This window comes from Engystomops pustulosus, chromosome 7, assembly GCF_040894005.1.
Source record: "Engystomops pustulosus chromosome 7, aEngPut4.maternal, whole genome shotgun sequence".
NCBI classification, from domain to species: Eukaryota; Metazoa; Chordata; class Amphibia; order Anura; family Leptodactylidae; genus Engystomops; species Engystomops pustulosus.
The window spans coordinates 22831195-22847856 of record NC_092417.1 but is presented as its reverse complement, the minus strand read 5'-3'; the positions used below and the strand labels follow the sequence as shown (position 1 = coordinate 22847856).

The window sequence follows — 16662 nt, the reverse complement described above, 5'->3', positions numbered from 1 at the left end:
TGGTCGCATCCAAATATAGAAAGACATTCTGTATCACGTGACAAAGTCCATGCACAAGGTTACAAATACTAAGACCGCAGAACAGTTGATCCTTGATGGTGAGACTATTCTTCATTGAGTCGTGAATATAGACCAATAATATCCCTAAGTGTCCTGGGACTGCAAGAAGAAGACAAGTCACATTTACCACCAGAATGACCATGGACCCGAGACTCAGCATTATGGACATATCACCCTCTAAAAGTCTAGATAGTGACTGACCTGATCTGAGCTCTTATTTATAATCCCAACATCATATTCAAGTTACATATAGTAGCAGGGTATGGAAATGTTCTGTCTCAGTAGGTGCAGATTGAATTGCAAATAATTTGTGTGATACATTTGAGTGCTAGTAAAAGCTTTCTAGGTCCTGGTGGGGGAGGCTGTGAAAATATTCTATCCTCTCTTCCAGTGCAAGGCTCTTGGTTTGTAAACTGAAGTTCCAGGGGATGATGTTACTTCATTACTGTCATTAATGTTGGAGAAATCACAAGTATTATCCCTCGTTTTGTGGGAATTCTGCTGCTGGTTGGGCTTTGGTTAGGGAGGTGTCAGCAGCAATGTTAATCAATAAGAAAATGCTGACAACATTTAGAAAAACTGATGACCGGTACCTTACACCCCACCCAAAGGTCACTGCATCAGATACGTAAAGCAGGCTTTGCTCACTGATATAATGGATATAACACTACACAGGTCAAGAATTGTCTCACAATCTAGATCAGGGGTCAGGAACCTTTTTGGCTGAGAGGGCCATGAACGCCACGTATTTTAAAATGTTATTCTGTAATAGCCGTACTATATGCATAAGCCCCCCAGTAGATAGGTAGACTCTTTGTTATGGGTGCCCCTGCGATCTACGTCTCGTATCGCAGGCACACCCATGCCCCTCTCCGTGGCGGAGCCCCTTTCTGAGCTCATTCACCTCGTTCCTGCTTCCTTCCCACGTTCCTGCTCCCGTCCCGGCTGGCCAGCGTGACGGCACACACAGATTTAAAGGGCCAGCGCGCCGCTGATTGGTGCTACTCACTTCCAGGGTTCCTATAAAGACCAGCGGCTCCCAGCATTCCCTGACGGATCTTAGTGCTTCATGCCTATAAGGAAGCTTTCCACAGTGTTTCGTTCCCAAATGTTGACGTCCTGTTCTGACCCCGGACCTGTTTCTGATTCTGCTCCTTCGCTGACAGCCCTGACCTCTTGCATCATTGCCGCCTGCCTTGACCGTCTGCCTGTTTGTTACCAAGAGACTGCCTAGGTATCCTGTACCTCGACTTTGGCTGCCACCGTGGACAAGTCGCGCCTGTGGAACAACCTGGTGGTACCACACTGTTCCCAGGTGTCTGCTTACATCATCGTCCTCGGTGGTCCAGGGGGTTCACTACTCCAAATCCTGGCACCTACCACATGCCTCCCAGTAGATAGGTAGTCCCAACACATACCCCCAGTAAATAGGTAGCCACAGCACATGCCCCTAAGTAAATAGGTTGCCACAACACATACTCCCAGTAAATAGGTAGTCCCAGCACATGGCTCCCAGTAGATAGGTAGTCCCAGCACATACCCACAGTAAATAGGTAGCCAAAGCACATGTCCCCAATTAAATAGGTAGCCACAGCACATGCCCCTAAGTAAATAGGTAGCCACAGTGCAAGCCCCCCAGTAGATAGGTAGCCACAGCACATGGTCCCCAGTAGATAGGTAGCCACAGCACATACTCCCAGTATATAGGTAGCCACAGAAAAAAATGAATATTCACTTCCCAGCGCTCCCTGCAGCCAGCTCCTCATCGCTCCCACGCTCATCTTTTTGACCCAGGCTTACACAATGGCGGCAATGGCACCTGGGTCGTACAAAGGGCGTAGGCAGCAATAACATAGCTGCCTGTGTCCAGTGATCAGTCTGAGACACACACAGCGGCCATCACTATTTATTAAAGATCTGTCTGAGAGCCAGATGCAGCCAACTAAAGAGTAATATCTGCCTCCCGAGCCATAGGTTCCCTACCCCTGATTTAGATGATTAGTCAGTGAATACAGGACAGTTCAGACACACTGTGAAGTGGGATTTCATACCACAAAAGTAAATTGTCTTCTCCTTTAGGTTCAGAAGTACATGACAACTTCTTCCTCCTGCTGAATTTTCAGCTAGATATCTTCAGCTCAAACACATCTCCACACTGTGCAACTAAAAATATTTAGTCACCAAGATAACAAAGTCCTAATCTATGCTCCATAATAATATTTAACCCCAACAACACAACTGACCACACTGTAACCCTCCTGTGCCTCCTGCATACATCAAATATATTCCCCATATCATAACAATGCTGTGTCCCCTGCATATATGAAAAATGACATTGCATCCCCTCATTATATTACAATATACACTACAGCCCTTACATACATTATACTGCATCGCTTTGCAATCTCCGTCAGCTCCATAGAGATGAATGGAGCAGAACGGTCATGCACGGCCGTCTGCTCTATTACTCTGACGGAGCGATGAGGAGCTTTCGTGATCTGTCGGGGCCTCATCACTGAGACCCCCATTGATCAGCAAGTTAGGCCCTTTCCGGTGGATAGGGCCTAACTTGGTTGGTGGGAAAACCCCTTTAACACTTGCAGGACTCCGCCCTTTTATATTTTTGTGTTTCTGTTTTTTACAATCTCCTTTTTATTTTTCACCTTTATACAGAGATGCATAAGAACTTGTTATCTGCGCGACAAATTGTACTTCTTAGTGGTGCCATATGTTCCATGCAATGTACTGGAAAGCTGAAAAAAAACACATTTGCAGCTTTTTTATGGACTCTGTTTCCTTTATTCTGCGCTCGAGATTACGGTGCACTCTTTTTTTATTCTTTGGGTCAGTAAGATTGCAGGGATACCAAATTTATATAGGATTTATTAGTTTACTAGATTTTCAAAAATTGAAATTTTTTTGTGCAAAAAAAATATTTCCCACTTTGCCAAATCATTTTTTCACACTTCGGTGAACGGACCTTTTGTAAGGTGTCCCTTTTTTTACGCGATGACATTTTAATTTATAACCTTTCGCAGCCTATATGACTGTTTGATAATTTTTATATAAATATTCACAGATGGAAAAATGACGAAAAAGTGGTGATTCAAACTTTGGGTGCTATTTTCCGTTACGGCGTTCATGGCCGGGAATGATCTTTTTTATATCTTAATAGAAAAAGCATTTTGGGACTCGGCGATATCTAACATGATTATGAATTTTACTGTTTATTTTTATATGTGTTCTAGGGAAAGGGGGTAATTTAAACTTTTCATTTTTATTTTAATTTTTTTTTTTTAATTTACTAATTATTATTTCAGAATCTCTAGCATATTTATACATTATTCATTACAGTCAAAAAGTCCCAAGCCAAGGGGACATTGGGATATAGGTGTGTATGGAGCGATAGAAAAGGGGATACTATACTGAACTTTAATGTCCATTTTTGTGTAGCCCCTTCTTAAAAATACAGACAACCGAAAAAGGAGCACAATCAGGAGAGGCTGAAAAAAAAGGGGGCAGCTGCAGGAAAGGGGCATTTTAGATAGGGTGGCTGTCACATTGGGGCAGATTTACTTACCCGGCCCATTCGCGATCCAGCGGCGCGTTCTCTGCTCTGGATTCGGGTCCGGCCGGGATCTATGAAGGTAGTTCCTCCGTCGTCCACCAGGTGGCGCTGCTGCGCTGAAAATCATCTCAACGCGCCGGAATGCACCACCGCGGACCAGGTGAAGGTCAGCGCTTCGCAAGTGACACTTTTTCGGGTTTTAAATGCGGCGGTTTTTCCGAATCCGTCGGGTTTTCGTTCGGCCACGCCCCCCGATTTCCGTCACGCGCATGCCGGCACCGATGCGCCACAATCCGATCGCGTGCGCCACAATCCCGGGGCAATTCAGGTACAATCGGCGCAAATCGGAAATATTCGGGTAACACGTCGGGAAAACGCGAATCGGGCCCTTAGTAAATGACCCCCATTATTTGGGCTGGAGTTAGATATGGAGTATTTGCGGGACACGCAGTTTTTTCCCCAAAGACCATGATAAGTGGTTTCCCTGTCCCTGTCCCCGTCCCCGGTATATAAAATTTGGGTGCAGCCGGTTCCCAGGTACAAAAAGGTTGGGAAACACTGTTCTAGTCCACCAGTTATACCCTAATATGAAGCTGTTTAGATATAAATCTTTTCATCTTGCTTTGAACTTTGGGGTTTCCTCTTATGGAAATCAAAAATTAAACTAAAAAACAAAGGTTAAATGTTGTGACAGTCATGTATTTTCCTACTAGATGCTGCCTGGTGGTAGCAAGTAATAACAAGGAAAAACAAAAGAAGACATTCAAGATCATCCACATAGTTATAGTAATAACAGCAGTGATATGAGGCTGTAGGGTCGGGAATGTAGATCCTGGAGTAGAGACTTGTATCTTCTTCATATGTTGGTAGAGGGAAACAATGATAGGACACGAGGAGCTGAAAAGTAGGGTAAACCCTAATATAGACACAATTACATAGAACAGAACTGAGACCAAAAGACCCTGGAATGTATAAATATTACCAGCATTTTTAAAAAAATAATGAATTTTTTGTTGTGTTTTGTGTGATAAATAATAATGATTATAGTAGAACGCCAATGGTGCGCTGCAGAGGAACGATCCCAACACGGAAAGAAGCAGGAGCCATGGGAATATCTGGGGAAATCTTCTCTGTAGATAGATGTAGCATCTTGTGTTGAGGTTTACAATCTTCAGACAGAAGTAACAGCTGAGCCAAGTAGATAAGAAGAGGGTGCAGGACATGGCGGAGAACCGAAACAATGTAAGGAGAAAGCTATTAATATTCCCAACAATGGTCGCATCCAAATATAGAAAGACATTCTGTATCACGTGACAAAGTCCATGCACAAGGTTACAAATACTAAGACCGCAGAACAGTTGATCCTTGATGGTGAGACTATTCTTCATTGAGTCATGGATATAGACCAATAATATCCCTAAGTGTCCTGGGACTACAAGAAGAAGACAAGCCACATCCACCACCAGCATGACCATGGACCCGAGACTCAGCATTATGGACATATCACCCTCTAAAAGTCTAGATAGTGACTGACCCGATCTGTGCTCCTTATTCATAATCCCAACATCACCCGTGTCATCATCATATTCAAGTTACATACAGTAACAAGTAATGGAAATGTTCTATCTCGGTGAAGATTGAATTGCAAATAATGGGGCAGATTTACTTACCCGGTCCGTTTGCGATCCAGCGGCGCGTTCTCTGCGGTGGATTCGGGTCCGGCCGGGATTCACTAAGGTAGTTCCTCAACTGTGCTGAAGTTCCCGGAGGCCCGCTAGAATGCCCTGAAATTCACCGGCCTATACCTAGTGAAGGTAAGTGCAATTTTCGCTACACATTTTTTTTTTTAAAATGCGGCGGTTTTTCCGAATCCGTCGGTTTTTGTTCGGCCACGCCCCCGATTTCTGTCGCGTGCATGCCGGCGCCGATGCGCCAAATTCCGATCGCGTGCGCCAAAAAACCAGGGCAATACAGGGAAAATTGGTGCAAATCGGAAATATTCAGGTAACACGTCGAGAAAACGCAAATTTTGTTTTTACAGAAATAGGTACAAAAAGTTATATTATTAATATTCTTAGTTCCTATAAGTTTTAAAAGTATATAAAGGTATAAAGTGTCTGACTGGAGTTCCTGGGCCCATCGGTGAAATTGCTTCTGGGGGCACAGTCTACTGGTACAAAGAAATATTACCTATATCCTGGGAGTCCATATCAGGTAATTTCTAGGCACTGGTGGGGGAGGCAGTGAAAAAATAATGTTCGCCTTTTTTCCTATCCTCTCTTCCAGTGCAAGGCTCTTGTTAGTAACTGAGGTGGCACGATTATGTTACACCAGGTCATTAATGTTGGAGAAGTCATAAGAATTATCTCTGTTTTCCTGGGTATTATGTTGGCGGTTGGGCTTTGGTTAGGGATGTGTCAGTAGCAATGTTATCAATAAGAAATTGCTGACATTTAGTATAACCGATGACCACAACCCCACAGCTCGCCCCACTATGTATATAACACTACACAGGTTAGGAGTTGTCTCACAATCTAGATAGTTAGTCAGTGAAACAGGACTGATCAGGCACAGCTAGACGTGGGATATCATACCACACAGGTGACATGTCTTCTACTCCAGGTTCAGCAACGCCTTATGACTTCTCCTGACCGCAACATCGCCAGAGAATTTTTTGCCAGAAATCTTCAGCTCTGTGAAACATGTCTCCACACTGTGCAACTAAAAATATCACAGTCACTAATAGTGTCAACGAGATAACAAGTTCCCAAACTATGCCCAATAATAATATTTAAAGGGATTTTCCCACAAAACATCTTAGGCCCTATCCACAGGTCACAAGAACGGGGGTCCGATGGGGTTAATACACCCCTTCAGCTCCATGGAGATGAATGGGGCTGCCTGCGCATGCTTGACTGACTGCTCCGTTCATCTCGGGGAGCAACAAGGGATTCGACAGGGGTACATCAGACCCCTGTTCTCAGGATCTGTGAGGGCTACAGCCCTTAAATAAATAATACTGTAATAAATTTTATGTTGTGTACAAAATATTGACATAATACACAGTATAATGCCCCCTCTTATTATTTATATAGTGTCCCTACTAATCTGTTATGTTTTATATATATTATCATTTTTTTTATATTTCATACCCTTATTCAAAATAAAAGTTGGAAGTCCCAGTATAGAAAGTTTTTGAAGCCCCCATAATGAATAATTATGAGTATGTTGGGGGCAGAGAGGGGGCGGCATATAATGTAATAAGATTTATGTGGGGTCATTATATGTCAATGAATCCATTGCATACAATTTGGAGGGGATAATATATAATAATAATTAAAGGGTTTTACATTTTTTAATGTAGGCCCCAGGAGCTATAAAAAAAGAGCAGTTGTACTTGTGCCTCCCAGAGCGACCCTGAGCTCCGGATCCTAGGGCCACTTACAGTTCATTCTAACCCTTGGTTTTAACCCCTTAACAACTTGGCTCTTTTTCATTTTTGTGTTTCTGTTTTTGCTCCCCACTTTCAAAAATCTATAAATTCTGTAATTTTCCATGTACAGAGCTGTGTGAGGGCTTGTTTTCTGTGTAACAAATTGCACTTCATAGTGACGGTATTTAATATTCCCTGCCATGAAGTGGGGGAAAAAATTCAAAATGCAGTTAAATTGCAATAAAAAATACATGTGCGGCTTTTTCTTGTGGGCTTTGATTTTACAGTTTTCATTGTGCGCCCCAAATGACACGTCTCCTATATTCCTTGAGTTGGTACGAATAACAATAGAAGAAACACAGGTAGCTCTCCAGTAGTCCCCAAGTTCAAAAAAAAGATTTATTGATATTGTGGCAACGTTTGGGTGTTAAGGCTGGAAAAAGGTGGTTAACACAGAAACTTTGCCACAATCTCTATAAATCACCACTTTTTTGGACTTCTGGACTACTGGAGTACTGCCTGCATTTCTTCCATTGCTATCGCTGTACATAGCTATATCCCAGTGATGGCCAACCTATGACACGCGTGTCAGTGCTGACACGCATAGCCATTTTCAGTGACACGCGGCCGCCAGAGAGTTAAATTTCATCCTCGGCTCCTACAAAATGATGGGGTCTTGGTTAACTCCTTTGACTCATTTTACCTTGTCGGCCAAAATGCAACAATTCACAAAGGGGTCAAAGAAGTTTTAAGCTCACAACCCTCGTCAAGGGGCCCCATCTCTTGTGAGGCCCTACACTAAACTACCAAAAACAAAAAAAGAGAAAATAATAAAAAAGCTAATCTAATAGTCCAGAGCCTCAATGTCCACTAATGACATCCATCAGCCAGGGAACTGCACCCTCCGATCATCAGCAATGGTCACAAATGGTGCAGGAGGTCCAGTAGATCCAGGTATCTAGGCTCTGGCAGGGTGAGCTGGTTGATGTGAAGCCGTTCACCCATTCTGGAGGCCCTGAAGACCGCTGCATCCACAGAACTTCCATAGGCCCCAATATCTACAGCTACAAACCTGTAGTCACTATCAGCCAAAGCCAACAAAACCACAGGGAAATATTCTTTATAATTGAAGAATTGGGACCCTGAGTGAGTCGCTTCTTCACACAAATGTGTTTCCTATCCAGCGCCCTAATGCAATTCGGAGACTGTGCTGAGTCCAGGAAACCGTCAGATATCCAGATCCAGTCTTCAGCAGTCGGCTCAGGCATCACCGCAGGTCTCAGCCGCCCCCATATCACTTTGCAGGTCGCTCTCACAATCAATGAAATGCTGGAAACACTGAGCAGGAACTCATAATGCAGTGAAGGGAAACAAATTCCTGGTGGCACGAAACCTAGAAATTAAAATATAAAATCATTACTATTGGGGGAAAAAAACGTACCGCAGTGTCACAATGAGCCGGTCCTCTGGTGTTACAGACCGCCTTATGTTCATGTCCTTAAACCGGAGCCCCGATTGCAAGTCTGCCAAAAGACGGTCAACAGAACATGAATACATGTTCCTAAAGTGAGCCGTTAGCTTTCAATGGGATGAACCCAAAACCACCTACTTGTCTTTGGCTCCTCCTCCAGCATTGTAGAACACCTTCGGAGAAGCTGCAGAACGACCCAGTCCTGGAGCAAATCATCTGTAGGATTGTACGGCATCACCGGAGCCTATAAACGCCAAAAACCACAGCCAGAAGCAGCAATGGAGTCTAACCTCGCTCTCAGAAAAGACAAAATGGAGCCTGGTGACCAAATTTAGGGATGTTGCCCAAGCTTTTGTCATCATTTGTCATTATTTGCCAGTCCACCATATTTTATACAGATAGGGTGACATACGGTGCCATACGTGCACATACAGATGAAAAAGTCAAGTAAATATGGGCTCATACGGCACCGAAATACAGGACTGGAGAAATCACACGTTCGTGTGCACGGACCCTAAGTGCTTAACTATGGGGAGAATCATACCACACTTTTATCTATCACTGAATCCCCCTAGTGTTCCTGCATAAAACCCTTACTGCATCCTTCATCTCTTATCCAAAAAAAATAGAGAACTCCCCCCCACCTCCCCCTCCTGTCAGTATTCTCTCCCCCATCAAAACTCCATCCTGATCCACTGATTTCTCCATATGGCAGATCCCTGTTACCTCCTATCACCCTCCTGACGTCCGTTTAAAGAAATGTACATAAAATGCAAATGTAACACTTTACTAATGTTCCCTAACCATTTCATTATCATTTCATTTTTGTAAATATATATTTTTTACTTTCTTTTCTCCTTCCCTTCTCTCCTCTCTCCTTGTTTTCCATTATTTCATTATATTAAAATCCCTCTTTCCACCCATTCTAAGGCGCCTCAGGTGAATCAAAAAGCCACGTTTTGTTGCTGTGAATTATCCTAACATGTAACATTGCTGTGCAAACATCACGCCTGGTTTTTTGGCCTCATCAGTGATAAAAACATATGTTTCATCCATTTTATTGCGGACCCATAGACTTTAGGTTTCCTCCATTATCCGCATCAGTGAAAAAAATAGGACGTGTTTCATAATTCTTCCAGGGACAACGGATCTTTGAAAATACAAGCCAAAGTGAAAACACCCATAGAAGTCAATGGATTTTTGAAGCCACTCAACCACGAACATGAAAAACAACGCCAATGTGAAAGAGCTCTCAAATCCAAGAACTTTAGTTAGTAAACCCCTACTGGGCAAATTAGTTCCAAAATAGGGAAATCAGCAAAGCAGAGTTAGTCCTAGGTCCAACCAGCCCAAGCCCTCGTCCACTCACCGGCGGTCCGTCTCCACACTAAGCGCCCGATAGCTGCAAGGCACCAGCGCAGTCCCGACCCCCGGCGAGCAGAGCACAAGGTAGAGCAACACAGACCAAGGTGCTCCACACGTTGCCTCGTCACACATTTGACCAGTTGCCCTCGGTTCCTCAGATCGTGGTCCACAAGTTAGGAACGCTAAGCAGTAATGTCGCACCAGGGCTCCAACTAGCCAGTCTAGGCAGGACCGCAAAGAGACACCCAATCCGCTCAACTAGTCTGGTCTGAGAGCAGCAAAGTAGGAATCCAAAGCGTGGTAAGTGGCACAAATCAAACCATGATTTCTCGCCCGGACGATGGGAGGCGGAGCAATATAGAGTCACATAATCCCATCACGTGATCCTGCTTCTACCACAGGAACATTTTGTAAAAACTCAGATGTGTCCAATAGATGATAATAGGGATCAGCACTGAACTCACCTTCACCAATCAATGAGACAGAGTCTATGATATTCTGTAGCCCGGGCAGAGATCATATGGTCCAGCCGGCTGCTGTTATGGTCCTCACTGAGGTCATCACCTCCACCTGTGGCTGGTATAGGAGAAGCCCTGGAATAGTCTCCTGTCCTCAGATGTTAGTGGGGTCTTCCTTGCCTCTGCAGATGACAGCAGGGTGTGCAGGGGGACGGTCTGATGATAGTCCACTTCCTCAGACTAGAAGAGAAGATACAGAAATGAGATGGATCATGAGAACAGGACTTATCTGCACAATCATTGTCCTGAGAGTAGATAGTATCTGTGCTCCAGCAGAGCTTTAGTGTTCTCCACCTGACATTGAGTGCACATAGAAACCTATATCTGACAGCTATAAATATCCCAGGAGATTCTCATCTTTCCTATGTACTTACTGGTCTCATAACATATGGAGGCTGCGCTCTTCCTGATGATATATCCGACCAGTTGATGTTTGCAAAAAAAGGATGTTGGCGTATTGTTTCGCAGAACCTCTTCCGCTTTGTCGGTGACTTGCAGAAAACCTGTGATAAAATAATAGGAAACTGTAGATCTGTGATGGAGAACTCATCATACATTACATATCCCATAATGACTGCAAGAGATTGTGTTACTGTTATCCCTCCCTAGAAAGATTTGACCAATAACTTCTCCTGTAACTTGTTACATACCATTGAAATGAATGTGACATAACATTAGATGTATCAGCATCTACTTATTACACGTCTATCATTAGAAGCCGGCCCCAGTCATAGCAATATTAGACTTTTGGGTGTCTTTGTGCTACAAGTCTATATACTCACCCCCTCTAGGATGTTCTGTATCTGTGGATCCAGGTTCTTGGGACACTTAAATTTCTGGATGGATCTCAAGACTTTATTCGAGTTTTCTCCCTTGTGGAAAGGAAAGTGTCCCGTGGCCAGTTCATAGAGGATCACCCCAAATGAGAAGAAGTCTACGCTGGAGTTGTAGTTCTTTCTCTGCTGAACCTGTAAAATCATATTGGAGGATTAATCACATGATCAAGATATAACCTGGATGTATCATAGGCGCTAAACTGAGAAGACCAGACTTGTATTCCTCACCTCCGGGGCCATGTAGCCGACAGTCCCTGCAAGATCCGAGATCTTCATGGAGGGATGGATGTTGGTGGCTGCCAGGCCAAAATCTGCTATCTTTATGTGGCCGTCACTGTCCATGAGGATATTTTCAGGTTTCAGATCTCTGTGAAGATATAGAAGGTCAGTATGTAAGGATTGTACATGGAGTTGTGGACAGCTCCATCTCTAAGGATGTAGCTCAGAACTGCACTATGGGATCATACACACTGACACGAAGCCTCTACCACAGTGTATTACTGTGTGACTGGAGATAATCATGGACGTCATGGACCTCTATGGAGATACTGTTATGGCTCCATACTAGAGGACCTATAACATGACTGTGTGCATGAGCCCAAAAGTGTCACCTCCTATAGGATCCGCCCCATCTGATATTATTATATTCTATAGATACCGATGTATGATGCCCCTCTCGTGCAGATACTGCAGCCCGCAGATGATCTCAGCTGAAATGAATCTGATGGTCACGATGTCACATGGGGCTCTCTGCTGGATAAAATGCCGGAGTTCTCCTCCAGTGATGCACTCCATCACAAAAAACATGTAATCCTGGAGAAAGGAGAAAAATCATAAGACAGGGACATTCAGTGTCCTGGCCGCCCAGATCTGCCTCCATCTAGAAGCCTCACAAGCGCTGAGGAGGCATCTGCTGATAGAGGAGACAATCTATGGAGACAAGTGGGAGGATCCTACCTGGTTCTGTAAGGTGGAGAAGCAATGGGTAAAGAGATGACTTTGCGCTGTGTCTTCCAGGACCTGGCGCTCGGTGAGGATGGAGTCTCTATCCTCTTCCAGTAACACCCTCTTCTTTACCATTTTCACTGCAAGTTTTTCCCCGCAGGAGGGGTGCGAAGCCGACATCACCTGGAGGAGACAGAGGGGCGTGAGCATTGTCCGGATATATCATGAGGTCACTGAGAACTTCTATGGAGATTATGGGACTTAAGGGAATTCATGCTGTTAGTCATCAAAGCAGGGCCTAATGGGGCACAAAATCTGGTGGGGCCCCATAGTGTTCATTATTTTTTCTATACAGTATAAGTAGCTGCGGTAACTGTGGGAGTTTCCCTAAACTTCATATCTGTCTGCAGCTACCATCACTCCTAGATGTGTCTAATAGATAATAATAGGGATCAGCGCTGAACTTACCTTCACCAATCAATGAGACAGCGTCTATGATATTCTGTAGCCCGGGCAGAGATCATATGGTCCAGCCGGCTGCTGTTATGGTCCTCACTGAGGTCATCACCTCCACCTGTGGCTGGTATAGGAGAAGCCCTGGAATAGTCTCCTGTCCTCAGATGTTAGTGGGGTCTTCCTTGCCTCTGCAGATGACAGCAGGGTGTGCAGGGGGACGGTCTGATGATAGTCCACTTCCTCAGACTAGAAGAGAAGATACAGAAATGAGATGGATCATGAGAACAGGACTTATCTGCACAATGATTGTCCTGAGAGTAGATAGTATCTGTGCTCCAGCAGAGCTTTAGTGTTCTCCACCTGATTCTCATCTTTTCTATGTACTTACTGGTCTCATAACATATGGAGGCTGCGCTCTTCCTGATGATATATCCGACCAGTTGATGTCAGCAAAAAACGGATGTTGGCGTATTGTTTCGCAGAACCTTTTCCGCTTTGTAGGTGACTGGCACAGAACCTGTGATAAAATAATAGGAAACTGTAGATCTGTGATGGAGAACTCATCATACATTACATATCCCATAATGACTGCAAAAGATTGTGTTACTGTTATCCCTCCCTAGAAAGATTTGACAGATAACTTCACCTGTAACTTGTTACATACCATTGAAATGAATGGGACATAACATTAGATATATCAGCATCTACTTATTACACGTCTATCATTAGAAGCCGGACCCAGTCATAGCCCTATTAGACTTTCTGGGTGTCTTTGTGCTACAAGTCTATTTACTCACCCCCTCTAGGATGTTCTGTATCTGTGGATCCAGGTTCTTGGGACACTTAAATTTCTGGATGGATCTCAAGACTTTATTTGAGTTTTCTCCCTTGTGGAAAGGAAAGTGTCCCGTGGCCAGTTCATAGAGGATCACCCCAAATGAGAAGAAGTCTACGCTGGAGTTGTAGTTCTTTCTCTGCTGAACCTGTAAAATCATATTGGAGGATTAATCACATGATCAAGATATAACCTGGATGTATCATAGGCGCTAAACTGAGAAGACCAGACTTGTATTCCTCACCTCCGGGGCCATGTAGCCGACAGTCCCTGCAAGATCCGAGATCTTCATGGAGGGATGGATGTTGGTGGCTGCCAGGCCAAAATCTGCTATCTTTATGTGTCCGTCGCTGTCCATGAGGATATTTTCAGGTTTCAGATCTCTGTGAAGATATAGAAGGTCAGTATGTAAGGATTGTACATGGAGTTGTGGACAGCTCCATCTCTAAGGATGTAACAAAGAACTGCACTATGGGATCATACACACTGACACGAAGCCTCTACCACAGTGTATTACTGTGTGACTGGAGATAATCATGGACGTCATGGACCTCTATGGAGATACTGTTATGGCTCCATACTAGAGGACCTATAACATGACTGTGTGCATGATCCCAAAAGTGTCACCTCCTATAGGATCCGCCCCATCTGATATTATTATATTCTATAGATACCGATGTATGATGCCCCTCTCGTGCAGATACTGCAGCCCGCAGATGATCTCAGCTGAAATGAATCTGATGGTCTCGATGTCACATGGGGCTCTCTGCTGGATAAAATCCCGGAGTTCTCCTCCAGTGATGCACTCCATCACAAAAAACATGTAATCCTGGAGAAAGGAGAAAAATCATAAGACAGGGACATTCAGTGTCCTGGCCGCCCAGATCTGCCTCCATCTAGAAGCCTCACAAGCGCTGAGGAGGCATCTGCTGATAGAGGAGACAATCTATGGAGACAAGTGGGAGGATCCTACCTGGTTCTGTAAGGTGGAGAAGCAATGGGTAAAGAGATGACTTTGCGCTGTGTCTTCCAGGACCTGGCGCTCGGTGAGGATGGAGTCTCTATCCTCTTCCAGTAAAACCCTCTTCTTTACCATTTTCACTGCAAGTTTTTCCCTGCAGGAGGGGTGCGAAGCCGACATCACCTGGAGGAGACAGAGGGGCGTGAGCATTGTCCGACCTTTATACTGGGGGTAGCTGCATATATACTGGGGGGGGGAGCTGTATATATACTGGGGAGGGGGGGAAAGCTGCATGTATACTGGGGGGGAGCTGCATATATACTGTGGGGGGGGGGGAGCTGAATATAGACTGAGGGGTGGGGGGGAAAGCTGCATGTATACTGGGGGGGAGCTGCATATATACTGTGGGGGGGGGAAAGCTGCATATAGACTGTGGGTTGGGGGGGAAAGCTGCATGTATACTGGGTAGTGTGTGTGGGGAGGCTGCATATATACTGTGGGGGGGGGGGTAGCTACCTATATAGTGGCTTATTTGGAGAGGGCTCTGCCATGTTATCTGTGCTAATAGCACAAGGAAGCATCATGTGCTATTCTGCCCCCTACTCACAATAATTTCCTCTCCTCCAATCGGGGGTGGGGGCAGATAATTATTGCAATGTTCCAATACCTGCTGCTGTTTCCTCAAGGTCCTGCACAGGATAACAGAGCGACTGTAACATCCGCAGAGTCTTGTGGTGTGTAAGCTGAGCGCCCCCTACTGCTGGTGATAGATGATGTAGTGTGAGGTGCAGGAGCCCTGGTGTGAATGGAGACTTACTGTATCATCAGTGATCACTTACCTTTCCATAACTGCCTGATCCCAGCTCCTTATGGAAAGTCAGATCTTCCAGCCTGAGAGGGGCGGCCGCTCCATCTACTCCTCCTGATGGACCGGGCTCAGGTTCTCCTTGAGGAGAGAAAATCAGTGTTAGGATCTCCTGGTACATTATATAGGGGGAGATGGGGGGAACTTTCTATATAAATTGGGATTGGTTGCTATGGGCAACGCAAACAGATTTTCCTACAGACATCCAATATTTCCTCCTCCTGGGGCCATAATGCAGAATTGGGGATATAGGGACATGATGGAAAAGTTTCCTGACAATAATAAGATTTTGGCGCCACTCCTGTCTACAGGTTGTGTGTGGTATTACAGCAAAGCCCCATTCATTATAATAGAGCTGAGCTGTAATACCAGACATGGCCAGTGGACAGGTGCGGCGCTGTCTCCGCTATTTCATCAATACTTGTACTTTTCTACCTGTCTGCACTTTGCTGTTTCTCCTTTGTCTCTTGAAGTTGCGGCTTTCGGACAGACAGTCGGATGTAGATGTCAGACCTGTCTCCTCTCTCTGTCTCTTCCGAACTTCCCTCTTCTTCTCGCCATCTTGGGGTCTCTGTAAGACGGCGCTCTCATATACTCCGCCCTTATGGGAGGTCTGGTCTTCCGGAAGCCCTGATGATGTTGTGGGGGGCTTCTTCTCATCATTAGGTTCCGGTATAATTAGTGGAACCCTCTTCTTGTGAGGTGGGATTTCCTCCTCCCTATCGCTCCGCACCTCACGTTTTCGCTTTCTCGAACGCTTCATGTTCGCCAAGAGCAAAACCAAATCGCTTCTTCCCAGTAGGAGGTGAAGAAACACAAATGATTCTGGCCTTCTATTTCCATGAAGCCAGTGACACTGTGATGTCATAATGCATTGTGACCTCACGGGATTCCGTATGACATCATAGAGCTATTTACATATTCACAGCAGCCATAAAGCACAGCTCCAGGTCTATAGACTATGGAGTGATGAGAGTCTTATCATGTATCGTCTATATAATAATACATGACTACAGGACAGAACTGGGAGGACGTTCTCTGTATATACCGCCATCTTGTACTTACCGTATTACATTCATCTATTACTCCAGCGTTACACACAAGTGTGCGGACAAGGAGCCGCTGCTTCTAGACTTTATACAGAGTCTAGAATATTACACAGTAATAACTAGCTGTGATCAGACCTTAGAGATATGACAGGTCCTGCATCTATATTCAGAGACTGGCATCCGGGGTCCTGCCTGGGACTATGGGATATGCTCTGGGTACAGCCTGGCCTGGTGTCTGGTTATATGGGCTCCTACATATGTAACAGTAGGGAGGAGGCCACTGATGTGCGGGGTGTACAG

At 44.8% G+C, this 16662-nt stretch overlaps 1 protein-coding gene across 1 annotated transcript; it reads right to left on the bottom strand.

Annotated features, from left to right (window-relative positions):
- Positions 1-14151: 14151 nt before the first annotated feature.
- On the bottom strand, positions 14152-16098 carry LOC140070078 (protein kinase C delta type-like). The gene is made up of 4 exons (XM_072116410.1): positions 15749-16098; positions 15288-15394; positions 14461-14631; positions 14152-14316 (listed from the first exon to the last, which is right to left on the bottom strand). Exons 1-4 carry the CDS (start codon positions 16074-16076, stop codon positions 14152-14154), a joined length of 771 nt encoding a protein of 256 aa, XP_071972511.1. The 5' UTR covers positions 16077-16098.
- Positions 16099-16662: the final 564 nt, after the last annotated feature.

Excerpts from the sequence above, each read along its gene's own strand:
- LOC140070078 (XM_072116410.1), bottom strand. The coding sequence starts at position 16,076 with ATGAAGCGTTCGAGAAAGCGAAAACGTGAGGTGCGGAGCGATAGGGAG. Across the intron at positions 14,632-15,287 it reads GATCAGGCAGTTATGGAAAG|GTGATGTCGGCTTCGCACCC; the intron begins GTAAGTGATCAC and ends TGTCTCCTCCAG. Across the intron at positions 14,317-14,460 it reads TCTCCACCTTACAGAACCAG|GATTACATGTTTTTTGTGAT; the intron begins GTAGGATCCTCC and ends TCCTTTCTCCAG.